The sequence below is a fragment of the Bos mutus genome, chromosome 22 (genome assembly GCF_027580195.1).
Source record: "Bos mutus isolate GX-2022 chromosome 22, NWIPB_WYAK_1.1, whole genome shotgun sequence".
Lineage (NCBI taxonomy): Eukaryota > Metazoa > Chordata > Mammalia > Artiodactyla > Bovidae > Bos > Bos mutus.
In genome coordinates, this window is record NC_091638.1 from 48311257 (window position 1) to 48332552 (window position 21296).

At 46.7% G+C, this 21296-nt stretch overlaps 1 protein-coding gene across 1 annotated transcript in view; it reads left to right on the forward strand.

Annotated features, from left to right (window-relative positions):
• STIMATE (STIM activating enhancer) overlaps window positions 1-21296 on the forward strand; it is a 54184-nt gene that overhangs the window by 14509 nt on the left and 18379 nt on the right. Inside the window, exon 2 of the mRNA XM_005896481.2 lies at window positions 21109-21157. Within this exon, the coding sequence (XP_005896543.1) occupies window positions 21109-21157 (49 nt within the window). The remainder of the gene's footprint in view (window positions 1-21108; window positions 21158-21296) is intronic.

The following is a 21296-nucleotide window of genomic DNA, read 5'->3' on the forward strand; positions in this document are numbered from 1 at the left end:
AGCAAGCCAGCCTCTTTGCTCATTGCTTGTATTTTAACTGGTAGGAAATTGGAACTTCTGCGTTCCACATAGATTGTTGATACAGGATGAATTTCAGACTAATTTGCTATATAATGAGCCTTTGAGTTATGTGTGGGAGTCAAATAGGGGCTAATCTTTTAAATGGAGCCTGCTCATCCTGTGCAGGTGACTTGCTACATGTTTTCAGACTTCTCAGCTCCTTTTTTGTAAGGAGTCAGTTGATGGATCTTTCTTTTTCTCCATCTTTTAAAAAGGGGCTGTTATCTCAATGCTAAGTAAAAGGAAGTGCTCAAGTTCTAGCTTGTATATAGTACAGAGCTTTGTTCCATAGAGTCTTTGTATAGAATTTTTGCTCGCTGCCCTGAGTGCTCAGTCTCTCCCAAGCCACCTGCTCTTCCCTTGCCCCTGAAGGTACTTGGGCACAGTTGGCACTTTCCTGGTTCTTGGGTCACATTGTTTGGTCATTTCCTCAGCAAGTGACTGGGTTCTGTGCTTAAATACCCACATCAGAGGTCAGCCTCTAGCTCTTCTTGCACAGGGTCAGGCGTGGTGAGACACCAACTCAGTCTCCTGCCGGTAGCTTGGTTGAGGAGCAAGCCCAGAGGAACCATGTTCCTAGCACTATTGTTGGGCCGTCTGAGGACAGGTAGTCAGGCCCAAACTGGGCTTCCATTTTTCCCAAGGTCTCATAAATTGTGCCTGGCCTTTCTGATCAGGAACTGGCGTTGGTAGGCCTATTTCAAGTTAGAAACTGCATGATCAAGGCATGGTGATTCTCTGGGGTTGGTTTATGTTCTTCTAGACCTCTAGAGATGCCAAAGAATGTACAGACTATCATACATTTGTGCTCATTTTGCAAGCTAGTAAGGCTGTGCTCAAAATCCTTCAAGTTAGGCTTCAGCAGTACACAAACCAAGAACTTCCAGATGGGGTTTAGAAAAGGCAGAGGAACCACAGATCAAATTGCCAACATTCGGTGGATCATAGAGAAAGAAAGCAAGGGAAATACAGGAAAACATCTACTTCTGCTTCATTAACTACACTAAAACCTTTGACTTTGTGGATCACAAAAAAATGTGGAAAATCATGAAAGAGATGGGAATACCAGACCACTTTACCTGTCTCCTAAGAAACCTGTATGCAGGTCAAGAAGCAACAGTTAGTTAGAACCAGACATGGAACAACGGATGGGTTGCAAATTGGGAAACGACGTCAAGGCTGTATATTGTCACCCTGCTTATTTAACTTATATGCAGAGCACATCATGCGAAATGCTGGGCTGGATGATGCAGAAGCTGGAATCAAGACTGCCAGGAGAAATATCAACAACCTCAGATATGCAGATGACACCACTCTCATGGCAGAAAGCGAAAAGGAACTGAAGAGCCTCCTGATGAGGATGAAAGAGAAGAGTGAAAAACTTGGCTTAAAACTCAGCATTCCAAAAACTAAGATCGTGGCATCCAGACCCATCACTTCATGGCAAACAGATGGGGAAAAAGTGGAAGCAGTGACAGATTTTATTTTCTTGGGTTCCAAAATCACTGCGGACTATGACTGCAGCCTTGAAATTAAAAGATGCTTGTTCCTTGGAAGGAAAGTTATGACAAACCTAGACAGCATATTAAGCAGAGGCAGCATAAAAAGCAGAGACATCACTTTGCCAACAAAGGTCTGTGTAGTCAAAGCTATGGTTTTTTCCAGCAGTCATATATGGATGCGAGAGCTGGATCATAAAGAAGACTGAGTGCTGAAGAACTGATGCCTTTGAATTGGTGCTGGAGAAGACTTGTGAGAGCCCCTTGGACAGTAAGGAGATCAAACCAGTCAGTCCTAAAGGAATCCTAAATATTCATTGGAAGGTCTGCTGCTGAAGCTGAAACTCCAGTAGTTTGGCCACCTGATGGGAAGAGCTGACTCATTGGAAAAGACCCTGATGCTGAGAAAGATTGAAGGCAGGAGGAGAACAGGGAAACAGAGAATGAGATGGTTGGATGGCATCACCAACTCAATGAACATGAGTTTGAGCAAACTCCAGGAGCTAGTGAAAGAGAAGCCTGGCACACTGCAGTCCATGGGCAATGAGTCAGGTACGACTGAATAACTGAACAACAACTTTGATCCACACCTGCCTTTCCTAGGGTGGCCTGGCACTCCCTGTGCTGAGGGTTTGGTATACTGATGTTGTCTCTCCCCCTTCACTAGCATACACTCTTCTCATTTATCACGCCATCCTTTTACCCAGGCCACCTGTTGTTCCCAAGTGGGGAAGAGGTGAAGATAGCTGTGAGAGAAACCCAAGGTGCCTGAAGCATCTGTCAGACTTCTCTAGATGGGATTTGTGCTGCCAGCCACTGAGGACTTACAGATATGTTAGTTCATAGGAGACGGATGAATTCTCTATTTATGGTCCCAAGGCTCCTTGGATTCAGGTTATTATTGTAAATTTAAGGCTTCCTCAGCTGCTCTCTGCTGCTCTGACACCTGATTCCCAGACTTTGGGACTAAGAAAATGAACTCTGTTGCTTCTGTTCTGCTCAGACTCTTGTTGGTTACACAACATATGTTGTTGAAAAAGAGAAGATTCCGTGCCAGCTGCCCTGAGTTGAGAAGCTAGGGAAAAGGTCTTCAGCGTTGGTTTATAACTGTGGTATCAAGAGAAGAGCTGATCTTCTATTAATTTCTCTGCTCAGGGTGCTTATCAGTTCACTTCCGTCGATAAAGTTAGAAGGTGTAGCCCCAGTGCATTCCAGAGGAGAGTCCTCTGCTGGGCAAATGTGTGGTGCTGTCACAAAGCGGTGCTGCCTCTCACTTGCCTGGGCGTTGGGAGCCTCTCTGGTCTATGAACATATCTTCCTAACTGTGCCACTTGGTGCTGACAGCCAGGGAACACAGAGCCATGGGGAGGGGGTGCAGGGCCGTGGGGATGGTGAAGCGATGTTGCGCACACTAGGGGACCTGGGGCTTTCCCACTCCCAGCTGTAGCTGCTGGGGCTGTGCTGTGGGAGGCCAAGCAGTGGCAGGAGCAGCCAACCTTGGACAGTGCTTGTCAGAGGAGGCCTGTTGTGGCCTCTCTGTACCAATGAACTTTGCCAGCCAATCTCAGTTTCCACTTGCATTAAGACTTGAGTTGACTTCTTAACTGTAAGCCTTGAAATTTTGGATAATGCTTGAATTATAAATATATGCACTATTAGCTACCATCAGTATAGAACAAAGTTCTTGAATGATTTTTCTACCTATTCTTAAATTTTCTGAGCAAACTCTTTTTGGAGGCTGTTCTTGACTTGTTAATGCTGTCTGGATTACACATAGAGGTTTGTGTTTCACAAGCTTTGCATTTAATACCAAGGGGCCAAGCCCAGTCAGTCCTGATGCTGGAGCTTGTTTTGTGGGGGTACAGGTCAGCAGTGGCCTGGATTCTGGACCTGATTGCCGCTTGTCGCCTGTCAGATTTCAGCAAGTTCCTTAACTGCACTGAGATTCAGTTTCTTTATCTAAAACATAGGATAATACTGTCCTTCCAGGGTAGATGTGAGAAATGGTTCAGTTGGCATAGCCCACGCCTTCAGTCCATGGTGGCTCAGATGGTAAAGCATCTGTCTGCAATGTGGGAGACCCGGATTCGATCCCTGGGTTGGAAAGATCCCCTGGAGAAGGAAATGGCAACCCACTCCAGTATTCTTGCCTGGAAAATTCCACGGATGGAGGAGCCTGGTAGGCTACAGTCCATAGGGTTGCAAAGAGTCGGACATGACTGAGCGACTTCACTTTCTTTTTAGTATTCTGACGATGACCATGATGATACCATTCCTGATGAGGCTTTCCCAGAAACACTTGTAGGAACTCATGTGAATAAGCCTCGCGTGTTGGGTTTAGTAGACGAGGCTGTTTTCTTCAAAGATGAGATGGGGTTTGGTTGGAGACCCTTTTGGGTGTAAACCTGTCCTGGGCCAGTCGCCCTCACATAGCTTCCAAACTGTTCACAGGGGCTGCTGGATGAGGGAGGTGGGGGCCAGGTGGCCACTTCACCACTGCTAGGGAATGGCCTGAGCGTATCTGACCTGCAGAAGGCCAGAGGGCGAGTGGAGTCATCTTTGAGTGAAACAGTACACTGGGGTTTTCCTCCTAGTGAGATTCTTAAGGTTGAATGAGCCACGTCCTCAGCTTCTGTGTTTAACTCTCCATGAGTGGATGTATAGCTGTACCTGTACCCTCTCCTTCCGGGCCCAAAATGTGAACACAGCGTCCCTATATATCCATTATATACTCTGTTCTCTGCCACGTTTGGACCACCTAAGCAGCTGGAATCATTTTGGAGCCTTGGATTACAAGGATGAAAACCCACTCTGTAGTCTGCAGCTCATCACTGAGCAGTTGGGCAAGCGGGTGTCTCCTCCAACTGTCAGAGGCAGTGTTGAAACAACTTTCCGTGCCAACAATGATGGGCCAGTGGTCATCTTCCCTGGTGGGACTGGACCCAGGCTGCAGATGTTCCCTCTGAGAAATTCGGATTCTGGGGCCACACCTTTTTCTCTTTGATTAGCCATGAGGTGCAGTCCTTTTAATGCAGTCAAAAGCCTCTTCTCCAGCACAATCAGAATTGCTATTCATTGGTTAATTTTTAAAAGGCAGAGAATCTGGGAAATCCTGTAAAATGTATATGTATACGATAAACATTTTATTTTAACTTATGCATGTAAGCATCAGATGTGAGGGGAGCCCTGGCCTGGCTCACAGGAGCACAGGGACACATATCATCCACCAGGGATGGTAAATAGTGCAGTAGTGATCTTGCCCCTGGTTGAAGTGGACTAAATGGACTGAAGTGACATATTTCCCATCTCTAGTAAGCCCTGCCAGCTGGAAGCTTTTCTGTCAGAAGGAAATTTTCTGAACAAGTTGGGTTTGAGGAAGGCTATAAATTACCTAATATGCAAAATTGTATTATTGTTGTTTTTAAATTACTGTTATTGGTAACAGAAGCTTTTTTCTCAGTTGTTTTTAGACCTTTTTTGTTTTCTTATCACAAAGTAATACATGTTCTTTGTAAACAAGTAAAACAGTATGGAAATTTGTAGTATAAAAAACAGAAGTTTCCTACAATTCCATCCTCTAGAAAGCTACCCATGGTAACAGTTTATTGTGCGCCTTCAAATTTCTATATGTATATATAATTTTAAAATAAAAACAGGTTTACAGGACACATTGCTATTACGGTCACTGCTTTTTTCCCCCAGGCTTCTCTGTCCTTCACCATCTTCTGGGGTTTGTTCAACTCATGTCCATTGAGTCAGTGACACCATCCAACCATCTTTATCCTCTGTCGCCCCCCTCTGTCTCCTCCTGCCCTCAGTCTTTCCCAGCGTCAGGGTCTTTTCCATTGAGTCCGCTCTTTGCACAGATGGCCAAAGTATTGGAGCTTCAGCTTCAGCATCAGTCCTTCCAATGAGTATGCAGGGTTGATTTCCTTTAGGATTGACTGATTGAATCTCCTTGCTATTTAAGGGACTCTCAAGGGTCTTCTCCAGCACCATAGTTCAAAAGCATCAATTCTTTGGCCTCAGCTGTCTTTATGGTCCAGTTCTCACATCTATATATGACTGCTGGAAAAACAATAGCTTTGACTATAGAGACCTTTGTCAGCAAAGTGATGCCTCTGCTTTTTAATACACTGTCTAGGTTTGTCATAGCTTTTCTTCCAATGAACAAGCATCTTTTAATTTCAAGGCTGCAGTCATGGTCCACAGTGATTTTGGAACCCAAGAAAATAAAATCTGTCACTGCTTCCACTTTTTCCCCATCTATTTGCCATGAAGTGGCAAATAGGGTCTGGATGCCATGATCTTAGTTTTTGGAATGCTGAGTTTTAAGCCAGCTTTTTCACTCTTCTCTTCCATCCTCATCAGGAGGCTCTTCAGTTCCTTTTCGCTTTCTGCCATTAGAGTGGTATCATCTGCCTATCTGAGGTTGTTGATATTTCTCCTGGCAGTCTTGATTCCAGCTTCTGCATCATCCAGCCCAGCATTTCGCATGATGTGCTCTGCATATAAGTTAAATAAGCAGGGTGACAATATACAGCCTTGACATACTCTTTTCCCAATTTGCAACCCATCCATTATTCTATGTCCGGTTCTGTTGCTTCTTGACCTGCATACAGGTTTCTTAGGAGACAGGTAAAGTGGTCTGGTATTCCCATCTCTTTCATGATTTTCCACATTTTTTTGTGATCCACAAAGTCAAAGGTTTTAGTGTAGTTAATGAAGCAGAAGTAGATGTTTTCCTGTATTTCCCTTGCTTTCTTTCTCTATGATCCACCGAATGTTGGCAATTTGATCTCTGGTTCCTCTACCTTTTCTCAACCCAGCTTGTACACCTGGAAGTTCTCAGTTTGTGTACTACAGAAGCCTAACTTGAAGGATTTTGAGCACAGCCTTACTAGCTTGCAAAATGAGCACAAATGTATGATAGTCTGTACATTCTTTGGCATCTCTAGAGGTCTAGAAGAACATAAACCAACCCTAGAGAATCACCATGCCTTGATCATGCAGTTTCTAACTTGAAATAGGCTTGCCAACACCAGCTCCTGATCAGAAAGGCCAGGCACAGTTTATGAGATCTCAGGAAAAATGGAGGCATAGTACAGGGCCCAGTTGTTGAAGCCTCGCTTGAAGGATTTTGAGCATTACCTTGCTTGCATGTAAAATGAGTGCAATTATGCAGTAGCTTGAACGTTCCTTGGTGTTGCCGTTCTTTGGGATTAGAATGAAGACTGACCTTTTCCAGCCCTGTGGTCACTGCTGAGTTTTCCAAATTTGCTGACATATTGAGTGCAGTACTTTCACAGCATCATCTTTTAGGATTAGAAATAGCTCTGCTGGAATTCCATCACCTCCACTAGAAATTGTATTGTGGCGTGATTTACATAGCATAAAATTCATTCATTGCAAGTGTTCCATCTCTGCCTCACTTTTTAACTATTGTATTCCATTGTATAACTTACATGTAACCCCTCCCCTGTTGATAGACGTTTACCACTTAAGTCTTACACTCTTGCAGACAAAACGGCAATACATTCTCGCACAGAGTTTTGGATATTAGTGTGAGTGTAGCTATAAAAGAAAATCCTAGAAGTGTATTTTCTGGGCCGCAGTGTATAAATATTTAAAATCAAAGCAGAAATTACCAAAACATCTGCTGTAACTTTGTAAGTGATCTGTGAATTGATAGAAAACAACACACATCTTTGTCCACTATGAGATTAAATGAAGTTCATAAATGTACCTGGCCAAGAAATCTGGTTAGCAGTGCAGTCACAGCAAATCTCTGATTTCCCTAGACCTTCCCAGGGACGCTGGCTCACAGAGTAGAGTTCCACTTCCCCACATTTCCCTAGTGATTGTACCATTTACTTTACTTTTTCTGCTCTTTAACTGAGTCCTAATATCCTCACTAAATGTTTTAATCTTTGCTAATTGGGGCAAGAATAATTAATATGCATTTTAAAAATCGGCCTTATTGGGTTGCATATCTTCTTGTGGGCTTATCAGCCGTTGGCATTTCTTTGCATCCAGTGGTTCCCCATGGAACTTTCCCACCCCTGCCGAGATCATCAGCATTAGCAGATGGCACAGCCACCCTGATCCCAGGGAAGCTGTGCTTCTAATGCGGCCCCATGTTTAGAAGGTTAAGCATTTTTATTTGCTAGACAGTTTATTCTCTCGCTTTTCTCTCAACCTTTGGCAGAACCACTGCTTGGGAGGATTAAAGGTAGATAGCGTAGAACCTAGGCTTTGTTTGTAAGAGTCCAGTAAGAGTTAAGGGTCCTTACAAAAGGTGTTCATGAGCACTTAAACTGATTTCAAACCCAGAGTGTCTGGTTCTTGGTCTAAGACCAAATATGAGGCCTTGACGGGCCGGTTCATCCTGCTTCATGGTTAGTTAGAAGGAAGAAAGCTTAGGGGTAGTGTCCTCTGGCAGTCTTGCTGGCAGATTACTTTGTCCAAAGCCAAAGAAAAAGCTTAGCAATTTTGGTCCTGTTTCAGGACTAATGGTTTATAAACTAGTCCTCTGGAAGAACTCATTGTGCAAATTCTTGGAACTTACTGAATTAAAAATAGAAACCTGGACAGTCCTCAATAACTATGTCTTAAGTGACAGACTGGATGAACTCCTTTGTTCAACAAATATTGTGTAGCAACCTGTTAGGAGCCAGGCACCATTTTAGCCAGGGTGCTAAAAATGTGAGGATAAACAGAGCAGAAGGTCCTGGTCTTACAGAGCTTACTTTCTAGTTGGGAGAAAAAACAACAGTAGTCAGGAGAACGCTAAGAATTTCTGAGATGAGAGCTATTAGTGCTGTGAAGAGAATGGAACAGGAACGTGAGATTGAAGGACAGGAGCAATACAGGATGTGCACATCTCAGGTGAGATGGCCAACAGAGGCTTCCGAGGAGGGGACCGGGAAACTGGGAAGAGAGGACACTGACACTTGGCCAGCTGGGAGCAAACTGGGCAAAGAGAGTTCCAGATATTTTGAAAATACAGCTGTGGCAAGATGGAGCCTGGTGAGTGTGGTATGTAGCGAGAAGGCCAGAATGGCCAGAGGGGATGAGGGGAGGAGGTCAGGTGGAGCCATGAGTCATGTATTCCCTGGGCCTTGAGAAGGAGTCTGCGTTTTATTCTTCTGCTGTGGGAAGGCTTTGTGTTTGTTTTGTTGTTTTTAAAATTCTTTTAAAGTACACAGCTCTAAGGTATAAAGTTGACTTTTGGCAGATTTGTTTGCCATGGGAGTTTTAGGTGAAGAGTGGCATAATTTTATGTTTAACTATATATATTTATGAGACTTCCACAAAGAGCTCTGTGGAGGATGGATGGATGGATGGATGGACAGACCAACAAACAATAGTCTTTTTTTTTTTAATTAATTTATTGTCTGCGTGGAATCTTGTTTCAGCACGGGTGATCTTCAGTCTTTGTTGCGGCACGTGGGATCTTTAGCTGCGGCATGTGGGATCTAGTTCCCCCACCAGGAATTTAACTGGGGCCCCTTGTTGCTCAAGTGCAGAGTCCCAGCCACTGGACCACCGGGGAAGTCCCTGCAATAGTCTTATTGTGGAAAATAGTGTGACTTTCAAGTGGGACATGTAGAAAGAGACATTGCCGGTGGCCTTTGGAGCTGCTGCTTTGCCACCTGTGTCCCAGGTAAAGGCTAGGAGGTGGGGCAGGAGTGGTGGTTGTGAAACCCACAGCCATGGGCAGGTTAACTTTGGCTCAAGCCTGCATGGACGGAGGAGCCTGGTAGGCTGCAGTCCATGGGGTCGCTAGAAGTCGGACACGACTGAGTGACTCCACTTTCACTTTTCACTTGCATGCATTGGAGAAGGAAATGGCAATCCACTCCAGTGTTCTTGCCTTGAGAATCCCAGGGACAGGGGATCCTGGTGGGTTGCCATCTATGGGGTCACACAGAGTCGGACACAACTGAAGCAACTTAGCAGCAGCAGCAGGCTCTGCAGGCCCCCAGCAGCATTTGCACTGGTTTCTGCTCTGACAAGGTGCTCACTGGTCTTAGTGATCAGATCCAGTCTGGGTTCTTGACTGGGCCCAGCTGATTCAGCCTCCTCTCTGTGAATCATGTGATTGAAGGGGTGCTGGGGTTCACCCCTGGGGTGTGATTTCTGAGGGCTGTTAAAAAGATCTCTTTTCAAAGATATCTCTTCCATCAACCTGAAATTCCACCCCTAAAATATCTGGATTTTGAGTATATGAGGGCACCTACAAGTCACTCCCTATATGATGGGAGGCAGCAGAAGTTGACTGTATTGCTTCCCCAAGTGACAGTGGAAGGAGTGGGGGTGTAAAGCAGGTAAGTCTGTAAGGTTGCTTGGGGACTGAGAGAAACCCAGGACCTGAGGCCCTGTGTTCCGAGTAGACAGCTCGGGGAGGGGCTGCACAGAGGCCCAGCGAGCCTGCTGTGGGAAGAGGGCAGCGGCCCTCGGGATCACTGAAAAGACACTCAGTCCCCTTGCCCTCCCATCTCTTGGCAGTGGTTCTGGGTGAGAGGATGCAAGTTCATCAGAGGCCTCTCACTCTGTGGGGTGAGCACCCCCAGCTGAACTCTGACCATGGTGCTCCTCACTGCAACCGCCTGCTCAGCCAGCCCTTGGGACAGACGCATTGACCTGCTTTTCCTCCTGAGTCACAGTGTGATGACGGGGGTCTCATTCCAGGGTGTTGCTTGAATCAGTCAGCGATGTGTCAATTCAAATTCTTTCCTCACTCTAACTCTAGAAGAAATTCTGCAGCAGCCCCTAGTTGATTCCACGGTGCATTTCCCATCCTTAGCCAAGAGCAGCATGAGATGTCTTGACAAGAACCAGACTTGACTTTTCCCCGGTAACCTTCAAAGCCTTTTGAGTTGGTCTGGAGTCCTCTTTCCTGACAGTCCTTCGGTGTTTCCTGAGCATGTCCTGTGTTCCCTGCCTGTCTGTGGTGAGGCGGGAGGCCCAACCCTGCCTGTCTGTGGGCTGCTCCATCCTGAGCTGTGCCCTGCTGCTCTGTGCAGGGTGTCCCTGTCACCGCTGTTTGGTGCTCACCTTTCAGAGCACCAAAGTCTGGAGAGTTCTTCCAGTGGCCATCCTGTGGGGCTGATGGAGGCTGGTGGACCAGGGAACCGCAGCCGCTCTAGCTTTGTTCTGGTCCCACATGGGAAGTGCAGGCCAGAAGGAGATTTGAAACCGGAAGTACAGTGATGCAGTGGCTAATGATCTTGGTTTTATTTAGATGATGGCATTTTAGGTCATTTCACTTTCTCTAGTTTCCAAACTTATCACAATGATCTATTATCTAAAAGAGGAAAGAAAGACTTTAGGGAGGCCCTGCATTCACAGCTTGCAGGCGGAGGAGTGCTTTCTTGCTGTGCGCAGGTGGGCCTGCACCTGAAGGCACATCTTCATCTGACCGTGGTGCCTCTGCTCCTTCTTGTTGCAACGTGCTCACTACCTGCTAAGTACAGAGCAGCTTTAAATACTGTCTTGCTAATGCTCTAGTGAGGTGAATGCTGCAATTTCTTCCATTTTATAGAGGGGCAGATTGAGGGCCAGGAAGGTTAAGAGCTTTCTCTGGCCCCACCTAAGTTGCCGGCATGAGGTTTTGAGCCCAGAGCTTGCACGCTGAGTGCTAAGCTGTCACTTCCTCTGGCCCATGACAGAGCCCGGTGTGTTCCGCTCCATCTGTTCAGGTCAGTGCCTGCTTCCTTCTAGGTGCTGGGCTGGCTGCGAGGATGTAAACACAAATGAGTTAAGGAGGTGTCTGCCTCCTTAACTAACTGTCTAGTGAGAGAGAGAAACAGATCCTTAGCATTGCATGTGAAGTGTTAATCTGAGGGTGTTCATAGGAGACTTTGGGGAGCCAGAGGGAGGAAGGAGGCTTAGCTCAGTTACAAAGGAGGCATGTCTTAGAGTGGTCTGAACTAAATCTTAGAGTTATCCAGGAGAAGAAATATGGGGGCCCTCCCACACCAAAGGGACTGTGTGAGCAATAGCTAGGTTGGGAGATGCCAGACCATGGGGACCTGGTGTTACCAGCTTGAAAAGTCACAGTTGTGTTCCCTGAGGGGAGGGGGATAGGGTGGACTCTGGAAAGTTTTAAGCAAGGCGTGGCATCTCAGCTCACTCCAGCCACAGTGTGGGGGTGTTTATGGGAAGAGGACCAGAGTCAGAAGGACACATTGATGGCAGGAGATGGTCCTTGACCTCAGGGAGCCTCCAGGGCCCTCTCTGCCCTTGTGGTCCAGCCCTGCCAGAACCAGTGTTGTCTTGGATTCAGCGTCCTCAGGAGATGGGCTCTGGAGTGAGGCAGGTGTAGACGCACACCCTGGTTGTGCCACTTTGGACCTTCAGCAGACCCTCTGACCTTACCTGTCAAATGTGAATAATACACTTCACCATTGTCGCGAAGATGATAAGTAGTGATGTGAAACCCTGGACTGAATGCCTGATGCAGGTAGCAGTGAGGCAGCCACGCCACTCGCCCACTGCAGCTGTTTTGTCTTCACGTTGATCCTATGAAGTCGACAACAGAGGACGCTCAGACCCAGAGGAGTTAAGTGACTTGCTTCATATATTAAAACTTTTAATAAAGCAGAGACTAGATTTCAGGTTACTTACCCCCGAATGGACTGCCTTTAGTTCCTTGCTGTAAGAATCACCTGCCTCTTCATTTCTCCTTGAAAGGTGGCACAGTTCAGTTCAGTTCAGTCGCTCACTCGTGTCTGAGTCTGTGACTCCGTGGACTGCAGCACACCAGGCCTCCCTGTCCATCACCAACTCCTGAAGTTTACCGAAACACATGTGCATTGGGTCGATGTTGCCATCCAACCATCTCATCCTCTGTCATCCCCTTCTTCTCCTACCTTCAATCTTTCCCAGCATCAAGGTCTTTTCAAATGAGTCAGTTCTTCCCATCAGGTGACCAAAGTATTGGAGTTTTAGCTTCAGCATCAGTCCTTCCAATGAATATTCAGGACTGATTTCCTTTAGGATGGACTGGATGGATCTCCTTTTAGTCCAAGGGACTCTCAAGAGTCTCCTCCAACACCACAGTTCAAAAGCATCAATTCTTCAGCACTCAGCTTTCTTTATAGTCCAACACTCACATCCATACATGACCACTGGAAAAACCATAGCTTTTTTTTTTTTTTGAAAAACCATAGCTTTGACCAGGCAGACCTTTGTTGACAAAGTAGTGTCTCTGCTTTTTAATATGCTGTCTAGGTTGGTCATAGTTTTTCTTCCAAGGAGTAAGCGTCTTCTGATTTCATGGCTGCAGTCACCATCTGCAGTGATTTTGGAGCTCAAAAAAATAGTCACTGTTTCCCCATCTATTTGCTATGACATGATGGGACCAGATGCCATGATCTTAGTTTTCTGAATGTTGAGCTTTAAGCCAACTTTTTCACTCTTCTCTTTTACTTTCATCAAGAGGCTTTTTAGTTCCTCTTCACTTTCTGCCATAAGGATGGTGTCATCTGCATATCTGAGGTTATTGATATTTCTCCCAGCAGTCTTGATTCCAGCTTGTGCTTCTTCCAGCTCAGCGTTTCTCATGATGTACTCTGCATATAAGTTAAAATAGCAGGGTGACGATATACAGCCTGGACGTACTCCTTTCCTGATTTGGAACCAGTCTGTTGTCCCATGTCCAGTTCTAACTGTTGCTTCCTGACCTGCATACAGATTTCTCAAGAGGCAGGTCAGGTGGTCTGGTATTCCCATCTCTTTCAGAATTTTCCACAGTTTGTTGTGATCCACACAGCCAAAGGCTTTGGCATAGTCAGTAAAGCAGAAATAGATGTTTTTCTGAAACTCTCTTTTTCGATGATCCAGCAGATGTTGGCAATTTGATCTCTGGTTCCTCTGCCTTTTCTAAATCCAGCTTGAACATCTGGAATTTCACGGTTCACATACTGTTGAAGCCTGGCTTGGAGAATTTTGAGCATTACTTTGCTCGCGTGTGAGATGAATGCAGTTGTGTAGTAGTTTGAGCATTCTTTGGCATTGTTTCATTTGGGATTGGAATGAAAACTGAACTTTTCCAGGCCTGTGGCCACTGCTGAGTTTTCCAAATTTGCTGGCATATTGAGTGCAGCACTTTCACAGCATCATCTTTTAGGATTTGAAATAGCTCAGCTGGAATTCCATTACCTCCACTAAACTGTCCTAGACTAGCACTTGGTCACTCAGCCACACCCAGCTGCAGGGGAGGCTGATAACGCAGTCTACATGCTAGCAAAGGGATTTCCTTAGAAAGAGAGGGTCCAGGGGGGTTGGGGGGCTGGTAAACAGCAGACTTCCTCAGTGTCTTCCTGGACTTTTCTCCCTGCCCAGAAGACACTGAGTACATTTGGGGTTTTCACACCACTAAGGGGTGTTAAAGAGGCTCAGTTGTTGGGGTGATCTTTTATAATTTAGAGAAAGTCCAGACACACTTCTGGGCTCTTCCTTGACTGCTGGTGAGGGTGGATTTACTCACCCCACCCCCAGGGGTTTCTGTCCTTTGGGATTGGGGTCCTGGGCACTTAGAACCAGCAGTTGGTTTGAGGTTACTGAAGAGCCACCTGTCTCAGGTGGCTTGTATTTCACCCCGGCTCCACTGCTAAGGACCTGGTGATCTGGGACACATCACCTCTTCCCCCCACCATTTTCCTCACCCTTTATGCTGAGGGTGTTGGCCCCACCAGGACCCTTCTGGCTGTGACTCAGAGTTCAAACTGCCTAGTTTATTCAGCAATCCCCAGCTGGCACTGGTGGGCCTGCCTTGCTGCTGGGCTTGCTGTGGAGTTGGGGATGAGGCTGCTTGCTGTTTGTCCCAGTAAACAGTCGGTTACCTTTGACAGGAAGCCTGTGTCGCATGAGGCCCTAGGCCATGGTACAGTTTGAGAAATGAGGCCGTCAGAGGTGTCATCCTGGTCAGCAGCCTGTCACTGGGTAGAAGGCTCCAAAATTATGGATTTTTTTCCTAGCTTCAGGTCACTGGAAGGAGAGTGTTTGCCCCCAGGAAAGAACAAGAAAGCATGAGCTCACAGTCTCTGGAGCTCCCCCACCCCAGAGGGTAGAAGCCTGCTCACAGAGGTCCAGGGTCTCACATAGGGACTGGTGATTTTGTGGTCCCAGTGAAGAGCCTGTGACTCTGATTTCCATAGCCTGTGACACGGCGCTGCCCAGGATGTCTTCTGTTGTATCACTTTGTGAAATGCCAGACCCTCAAGTGGTCACTTTGTGGTCTGTGATCACCTTCCAGCTTTAAGAGTATGACTTCAGTCATAAAAATACACACATTCCACACGTTTTATTTTGTAATTGAATTGCCTCAGTGGATTTTCCTGGCCAAGAGAAGCTCTCTGCCAAGAACCCTGCCCCGTTCATGAGCCTCTTTCTGTACTGTGTTCACAGCAAGGGGTGATTTTATACCCTCATCGTACTGGTTTGGGAAGTACCATGAGATAAAGAGGGGCACAGGGGAATGCCACCTCCTGGGAACCATGTCTGCAGAAGCCCAGGTTGCCCCATTGTCGTTCAGCCTTGAACCCTGCTTTCTCTTCCCCTGGCAGTCAGGAGCCTCTTACTGCCCCTTACATGCCTCTCACTCTCCTTCACTCAGGCTGTGCCCGGCTTGGACCACACATCTCTCTTAAATTGTGTGGTTTAATTTCAAAATGGTTGTACTTTTTACTACTCAGTTTCTAAGTAGAGCTATAGCTGCTCTGTGGAAATTATTTCCCTTCCAATTCTTGTGGTTTGACTTTTAGTGCCACCTCATATGTCTTCCTGTGACATGAAACGCCCTGTATAGAATCCTAGCTCTCTTCCTGCACCCGGTGAGTCCTTGGAGCATCAGCTGGGCAAGGCTCCAAGGAGGGTGGGGAAAGGGGGTGCCTAGTCCGTGTCTTCTAGGTGCTGACTCAGAAAGCTGTGTGCGAAACCACATGACAGCATTACATGAGCAGTGACGAGGCTGCCTGTGTGAACAGGCAGAATCCCCTCACCCCTGCCGCCTTCCAGTTGTGTGGCACCAAAAGCATGAGACTTTAAAGCGTGACCACTGTGCCCTGGTCCTCTCAGGGGAGGGTGTGAGCTGAAGCGCAGAGCAGGTGGGCAGAGAGGCGGGCAGGTGGGAGTCTTGCCAGCCCCACTTGAGCATGCCTGGGAGCCCATGTGCCCTCATGAGTGCCCCCTGCAGCCATGCTGGGGCTGCCTTCCAGTGACCACACTGTCAAAGCAAAAAGTTTCATAATACACAGTGCAGGCAGGGCTTTGGGGAAATGGGCACTTGTATGAGTTGCTGTAGCCTCTCTGGAGGGCAGTATGACAGAGTCAGTTGTACATAAGCTTTGACGCAACAAGTTCACCCCTAGGAGTGAACCCACACAGGCAGAGACAGCGCATGGCTTGGACATTCGCTGCAGTGGTGCTTGTAGAATAGACTCAGAGATGACACAGCCACGCCAGGGGATACCACATCACTTCTAATCTAAGAGATGGAGCCACGTGTACAGTAGGTGAAGCTCCAGGGTGCTTTTCAATGAGCGCCGTGAGGATCTGACTCTATGAAGTCTGAGACCATCTGTCTCTCTCTTTAAAGAGACATCTGTCCATCTTCTACTCACCTAGCACGTCTTTGGAAGAACCCACAGGACCCAGGTGACAGGGGTTGGCCCTGAGAAGGGAAATGGAGTGGGATTTCAGATGGAAGGGAGTGTTTTGAAATCTCAATTTTTTTTAAGAAGTAAGGGGAATTCCACTCTTTCACTGCCAAGGCCCCAGGTTCAATCCCTGATTGGGGAACTAAGATCCAGCAAGCCATGCAGCATGGCCAAAAAAAGAAAGAGAAAAAGTTTAAAAATTGCTTTGTTAGTTTTCTAGGAATGCCGTAACAAATAATCACAAACTTCTTGGCTTAACATAACAGAAACTTATTGTCTCACAGTCCTAGAAGCCCAAAGTCCAGAATCAGTGTGTTGGCAGGACCACAACCCCCTCTAGGGGAGAATCCTCGCCTCTTCCACTTGTGGTGGCTTCCGAAGTTTCCGGGCTCCTGTCTTCACAAGACCATCTTCTCCTCTGTCATAAGAGTACTTGTAATCAGATTTAGGGCCCCCTGCATAATCCAGGATTATCTCTTCTCAAGATCTTTAACTTAATTATGGTTGCAAAGACCCTTTTTCCAAGTAAGGTCACATTCACAGATATTGAGGATCAACCTGGATCATAGCAGCCCCCCTTCAACTTTTTCCTTTTACGTAAAGTCACATGACTGGTAGCAGCGACAGGACTCACAGCCCATCTCTCTGGCTCTTGGCCCCTACTGCTTTTCTGGAGATGGGGCCCCATGCCTGTCTTCAGGATATGTGTGCTTAAAGGCAAGACAGCCTGCTTGGGAGCCCGTGAGGGCTCTGTGTCCTGATGGCCCCTTGTCTGTCAGCGCTCTCCACATCCTCACTCTCTTCTTTGTCGCACAAAGGTCTCTGTTAGGTGCTGCTCTGTCAACCTTGGGTTCCAACTCCAGTGTCACTTCTTATCAGGGGCTTGACCTACCCTTCAGGTTTCCCTGCTTCCCCTCCACTAGCCCTCCAGCCTCAGGGGATATTGGTGGATATGCTGGAAAGGATGAATTGCATGCTGCTTTGGCCTCTTGCTCCCTCTGAGTTTTCTCCATCCTGCAGGAGCACTAGGAATTGAGAAAAGATGGATTGTCCCAGGGCTGTCCCTGAGAAACTCTGTGGAGCTTCTGAGGGGGCAGCTGCCAGACCCCTGTGGGAGGCAGGTCTGTGTCCATGAGACTGGTTACCTTTCTCACCGTCCATCAGGGACTCAGAGGCAGTTCTTTGTCTCTTCCCTGTAGAGAAATGTGTCTCCCCAGTTTTCCATTTCTCACCACCCCCAAACCGAAACCAGAAGTGTAGTGGAACCATGTAAGTTCCCAGCTCTGGAGTCATCCTGGACTGTTTTCTTCCTCTCATGCCACCCCCACCCCCCACCCTGTCGGCTCAGTGTTGAAGATAAACAGCCAGGAGCCCACCGCCTCTCGTCCTCTCCTGCTACCAGCAGGCCATGCCACCACTGCCTCATCCTGGGTTCTCATAATGGTCTTTGCCTGCTCTCCCTGCTCAGCACAGCACAGCAGGGGCTGAGCCTGTTGAACTGTGGGCCACAGCCGTGCTGCCCTGCTCCTGCCCACTGGTCACTGTGGGCAGAGGGGAGCCTTCACCCTGGGAGACCTGACCTCGTGTCCTGTACTTCCTGCAGTCCCTGGCCTCAGCCCTCTGCCTGATGGCTCTTTTGCAGACACGGGTGATTCTCAGAGAGCGATGCTCACCTGCTGGGCCTCCTCAGCCGCACCTGCACACCCGCTCAGAGGCCCTTTGCCTCTTTCCTGCTCTCTATTGTTGCTATCTGACATGCTGTGTGTTTACTCCTCTATCCCCACTAGAGTGTAAGGAAGATGGAAATTTTTATTTATTTCATCTCCTGCCAAACGGGCCCTCTCACATGGCAGGCCCCTCAATAAAACAGGGATGGGTGAACGGGTTCTTCTGTTCTTGTCCAAATTAGATCTGCAGTAGCTTTCTTAATGTTTCTTCATTTACTTAAATATATCAGAGTCTAAAATACATGTATTTTAGACTCTGATATATTCTAGGGAAATGGGGTGGAGAGGGAGAGAGAGAAAGCAGGAGAATCTGAATGCACGGTACGTCCCGCCGAGGGCGCTCCTGGGTGAGACTGTTCCTAGGCATGGATGGCCTGCGTATACTCTTCCTCTCCCTTTATTGTCACAGAACCTAGCTATGAGTCGCGTCACTTTTCCCCATTTTGCTGCATTAATACAAGTCTGTGATAGGGTTGTCTTTTTTTTTTTTTTTAAATGAAAGCAGTATGAACATGGAAGAGTGTTAAGCCATTCAGAATGATATAAAAAGTCTACTCCCTGATCCATAATTCCTTTCATCAAAGGGAGCCCTTGTTAACAGTCACTTAACATTAACCCTAGGGGAAAAAAGCAACCCATGTGTTATATCAGCATAAATGTATATTTTTAAAACATGGATCTAAACAGAATCATGGTAGGCATACTCTTCTGTTATTTGTTAATATAATTTGTTATTCTTTCCATATTAATCCATGTAGACATACCTTGTTTCTAGCAACTGCCTGGTTTTGTGTCGTACTGTGATGTATATACTCGACCCCTTATTGACGGTGTTGGCTTCTTCCTGGGTTTTTGTTACGGCAGTATTTCAGTGAAGACCTATGCATCTTGGCACATGCTGCAGTAAGACTTGTACAGCACGTACCTGGCCAAGCACTGCAGGTTAAGGGACTGTGGGCATCAACAGTTTTGGTAGTTAATGCCAGATTGCCATCTGAATGCAGGCACTGGTTCATTCTTCTAGAGTGTGTTTTCCTCCCAACTTTTTATTTCAGAAAATGTTAGACTCATGGAAAACGTCTAACGATTTCATGAGTACCGAAGTGTCCTTCCTCTAGGTTTACCAGTTACTGTGTTGCCCTATGTGTTGGTGTTCTAAGACTGCCAGAACAAACTACCACAGAATGGGCGCATTAAACAACAAACATTTTTTCTTCACAGTTCTGGAGGGTGAAAGTTCAGGCCAAGATGTTGGCCAGCTTCGTTTCTCCTGAGGCCTCTCTCCTTGGCTTGAAGGTGGCCGTCTTCTCACCGTGTCCTCTCACGGTCACCTGTCAGTCTGTGCGTGTCCATATCTCCTTTCCTTCTAAGGATACCAGACATGGTGGATTAGGGCCCACCCATGTGACCTCGTCTTACCTTTATTATCTCTTTTAAGGTCCCATCTGCAAATAGTCACATTCTGGGGTTCTGGAGGTTAGGACTTCTTCACAAGAATTGGGCATGTGAGAGGAGGAATACAGTTTGGCCCATAACATGGTATTTGCTTCTCTTTATTTTTTTTTCTCTTTATTTTTATATATCATATTAATAGAATTACAAATACTTACTATAGAATCATCACTTACATTTGTTTTATTTATCATATATAATTATAATGTAGGGCTTCCACATTATAAATTATACCATTTATAATGTATCTATTATATATAATTAATATATATAACATAATTTCCCCCTAAACCACTTGAAGGTAAATTGCACCCATTCTGGTACTTCAGCATATGTCTCCCAAGAATGAGGGTGTTCTCTTTTGTTGTTTTAACATCCCTTATTTTATGCTATTAGGGACCGATTCCCCTGAGGAGCCAAGCAAATGAGCAGGAGGTACCCCAGCCCTGCCTGTGGGCCTTCCCTCTAGACAGCTTGTCCTGGCCCAGCTCCGTCCACCTCTCTTTCCTGAGCCCCCAGCCCTTCAGTGAGCCGGGAGGTTGCTCACAGAACCTCTGGGCCTCCCTCAAACTCCAGATTTTGTGGCCTTGTTGATGTTTTAGATCTGAGATGTGTCAGTGGGGTGACAGAGCTCCTCACAATTTCACTTGCTTTTTGGTCTATCAAAATGTCTTTAAAAACACCAGAAGTTTCTTTTATGTGGATAGGTAATCCTTGCTTTACAGACTGGGGGCTGGCTGTATTTATTTAGAGAAGTAGGGCTTATTGATTCGGCACCGGTTTCTCCCTCGCTGCCTCCTTCCTCTTCGTGCATCCTCATTGCAGTTTGGGACTCTGCCAGAAGTCGATTCTTGCCTGCTACCATCGTGTCTATTTCTTCCTCAGTACTTTGTATAGGAAAACCCCACACACATGGCACTTGCATTGTTTGTTTTAGTAGAGTCATTGTGGAAATAGTCTGCCTGAGGCTTCAGCAGAGGACAGGACACTTAGAACATTTTTGCTTCCGTCTGTATAAGCGGTTGTGTTTGCAGACCCGCCTGAGGTCAAGATGTCAGTCTGGGGAGCCCTTTGTCATCCATCGTGGTCAGGCTGTTGGTGAATGAGCACACCACCCCCACTGTCCTGGGCTGGGAGGGCCCCTGCCTATTGCCTGGGACTTTGCTTTGTCCATCCTGCCCTCGGAAACCCACCATCTACACCATTCAGAGGTGGTTTTCCACCTCTGTGTCTTTCTGTGTCTATGCCTCTGTTTAGCTCTCTCCCTTAGGTTTTCCTTTCCTCAGAACTCATTCCAAGCTCCATGGCCTGGCACTGAGGACCCTCCCCTCTCTAGCTCCTGCTCAGCCTGTCTTCCTGGTTACCTGCTGTATTAAAGTGTTAATCACTCAGTCGTGACTCCTTTTGATCCCACGGACTATAGTCTGTCAGGCTTCTCTGTCCGTGGAATTCTCCAGGCAAGAATACTGGAGTAGGTTGCCATTCCCTTCTCCACTGGATATTCCTGACCCAGGGTTCGAACCCATGTCTGCTGCATTGCAGGCAGATTCTTTACCATCTGAGCCACCAGGGAAGCCTGAGCAAGTACCCTGACTCAGTGGTGTGAACACTGAGTGTGCTGAGGATCCCCAGCTTATTAAATGCACTTTGCTTCCTTATCACTGTGGCAAGCTACTGATTATCTGCTCTTTTTTTTTCCTTTAGTCAAACGCTTCAGAGAACCAAAGCATGAAAGACGACCATGGAGGATATGGTGGGTATTTAAATATTAACTCATTCCTAGAATACTTTTGACTATTTTGAGTTTTTTTGAGGGAGGGGGCGTGGAATGTGACCAGTTATACGTAGCATAAAGTGTTGAAATCCATTAGTCCGGTTTATCGTCATGAGTT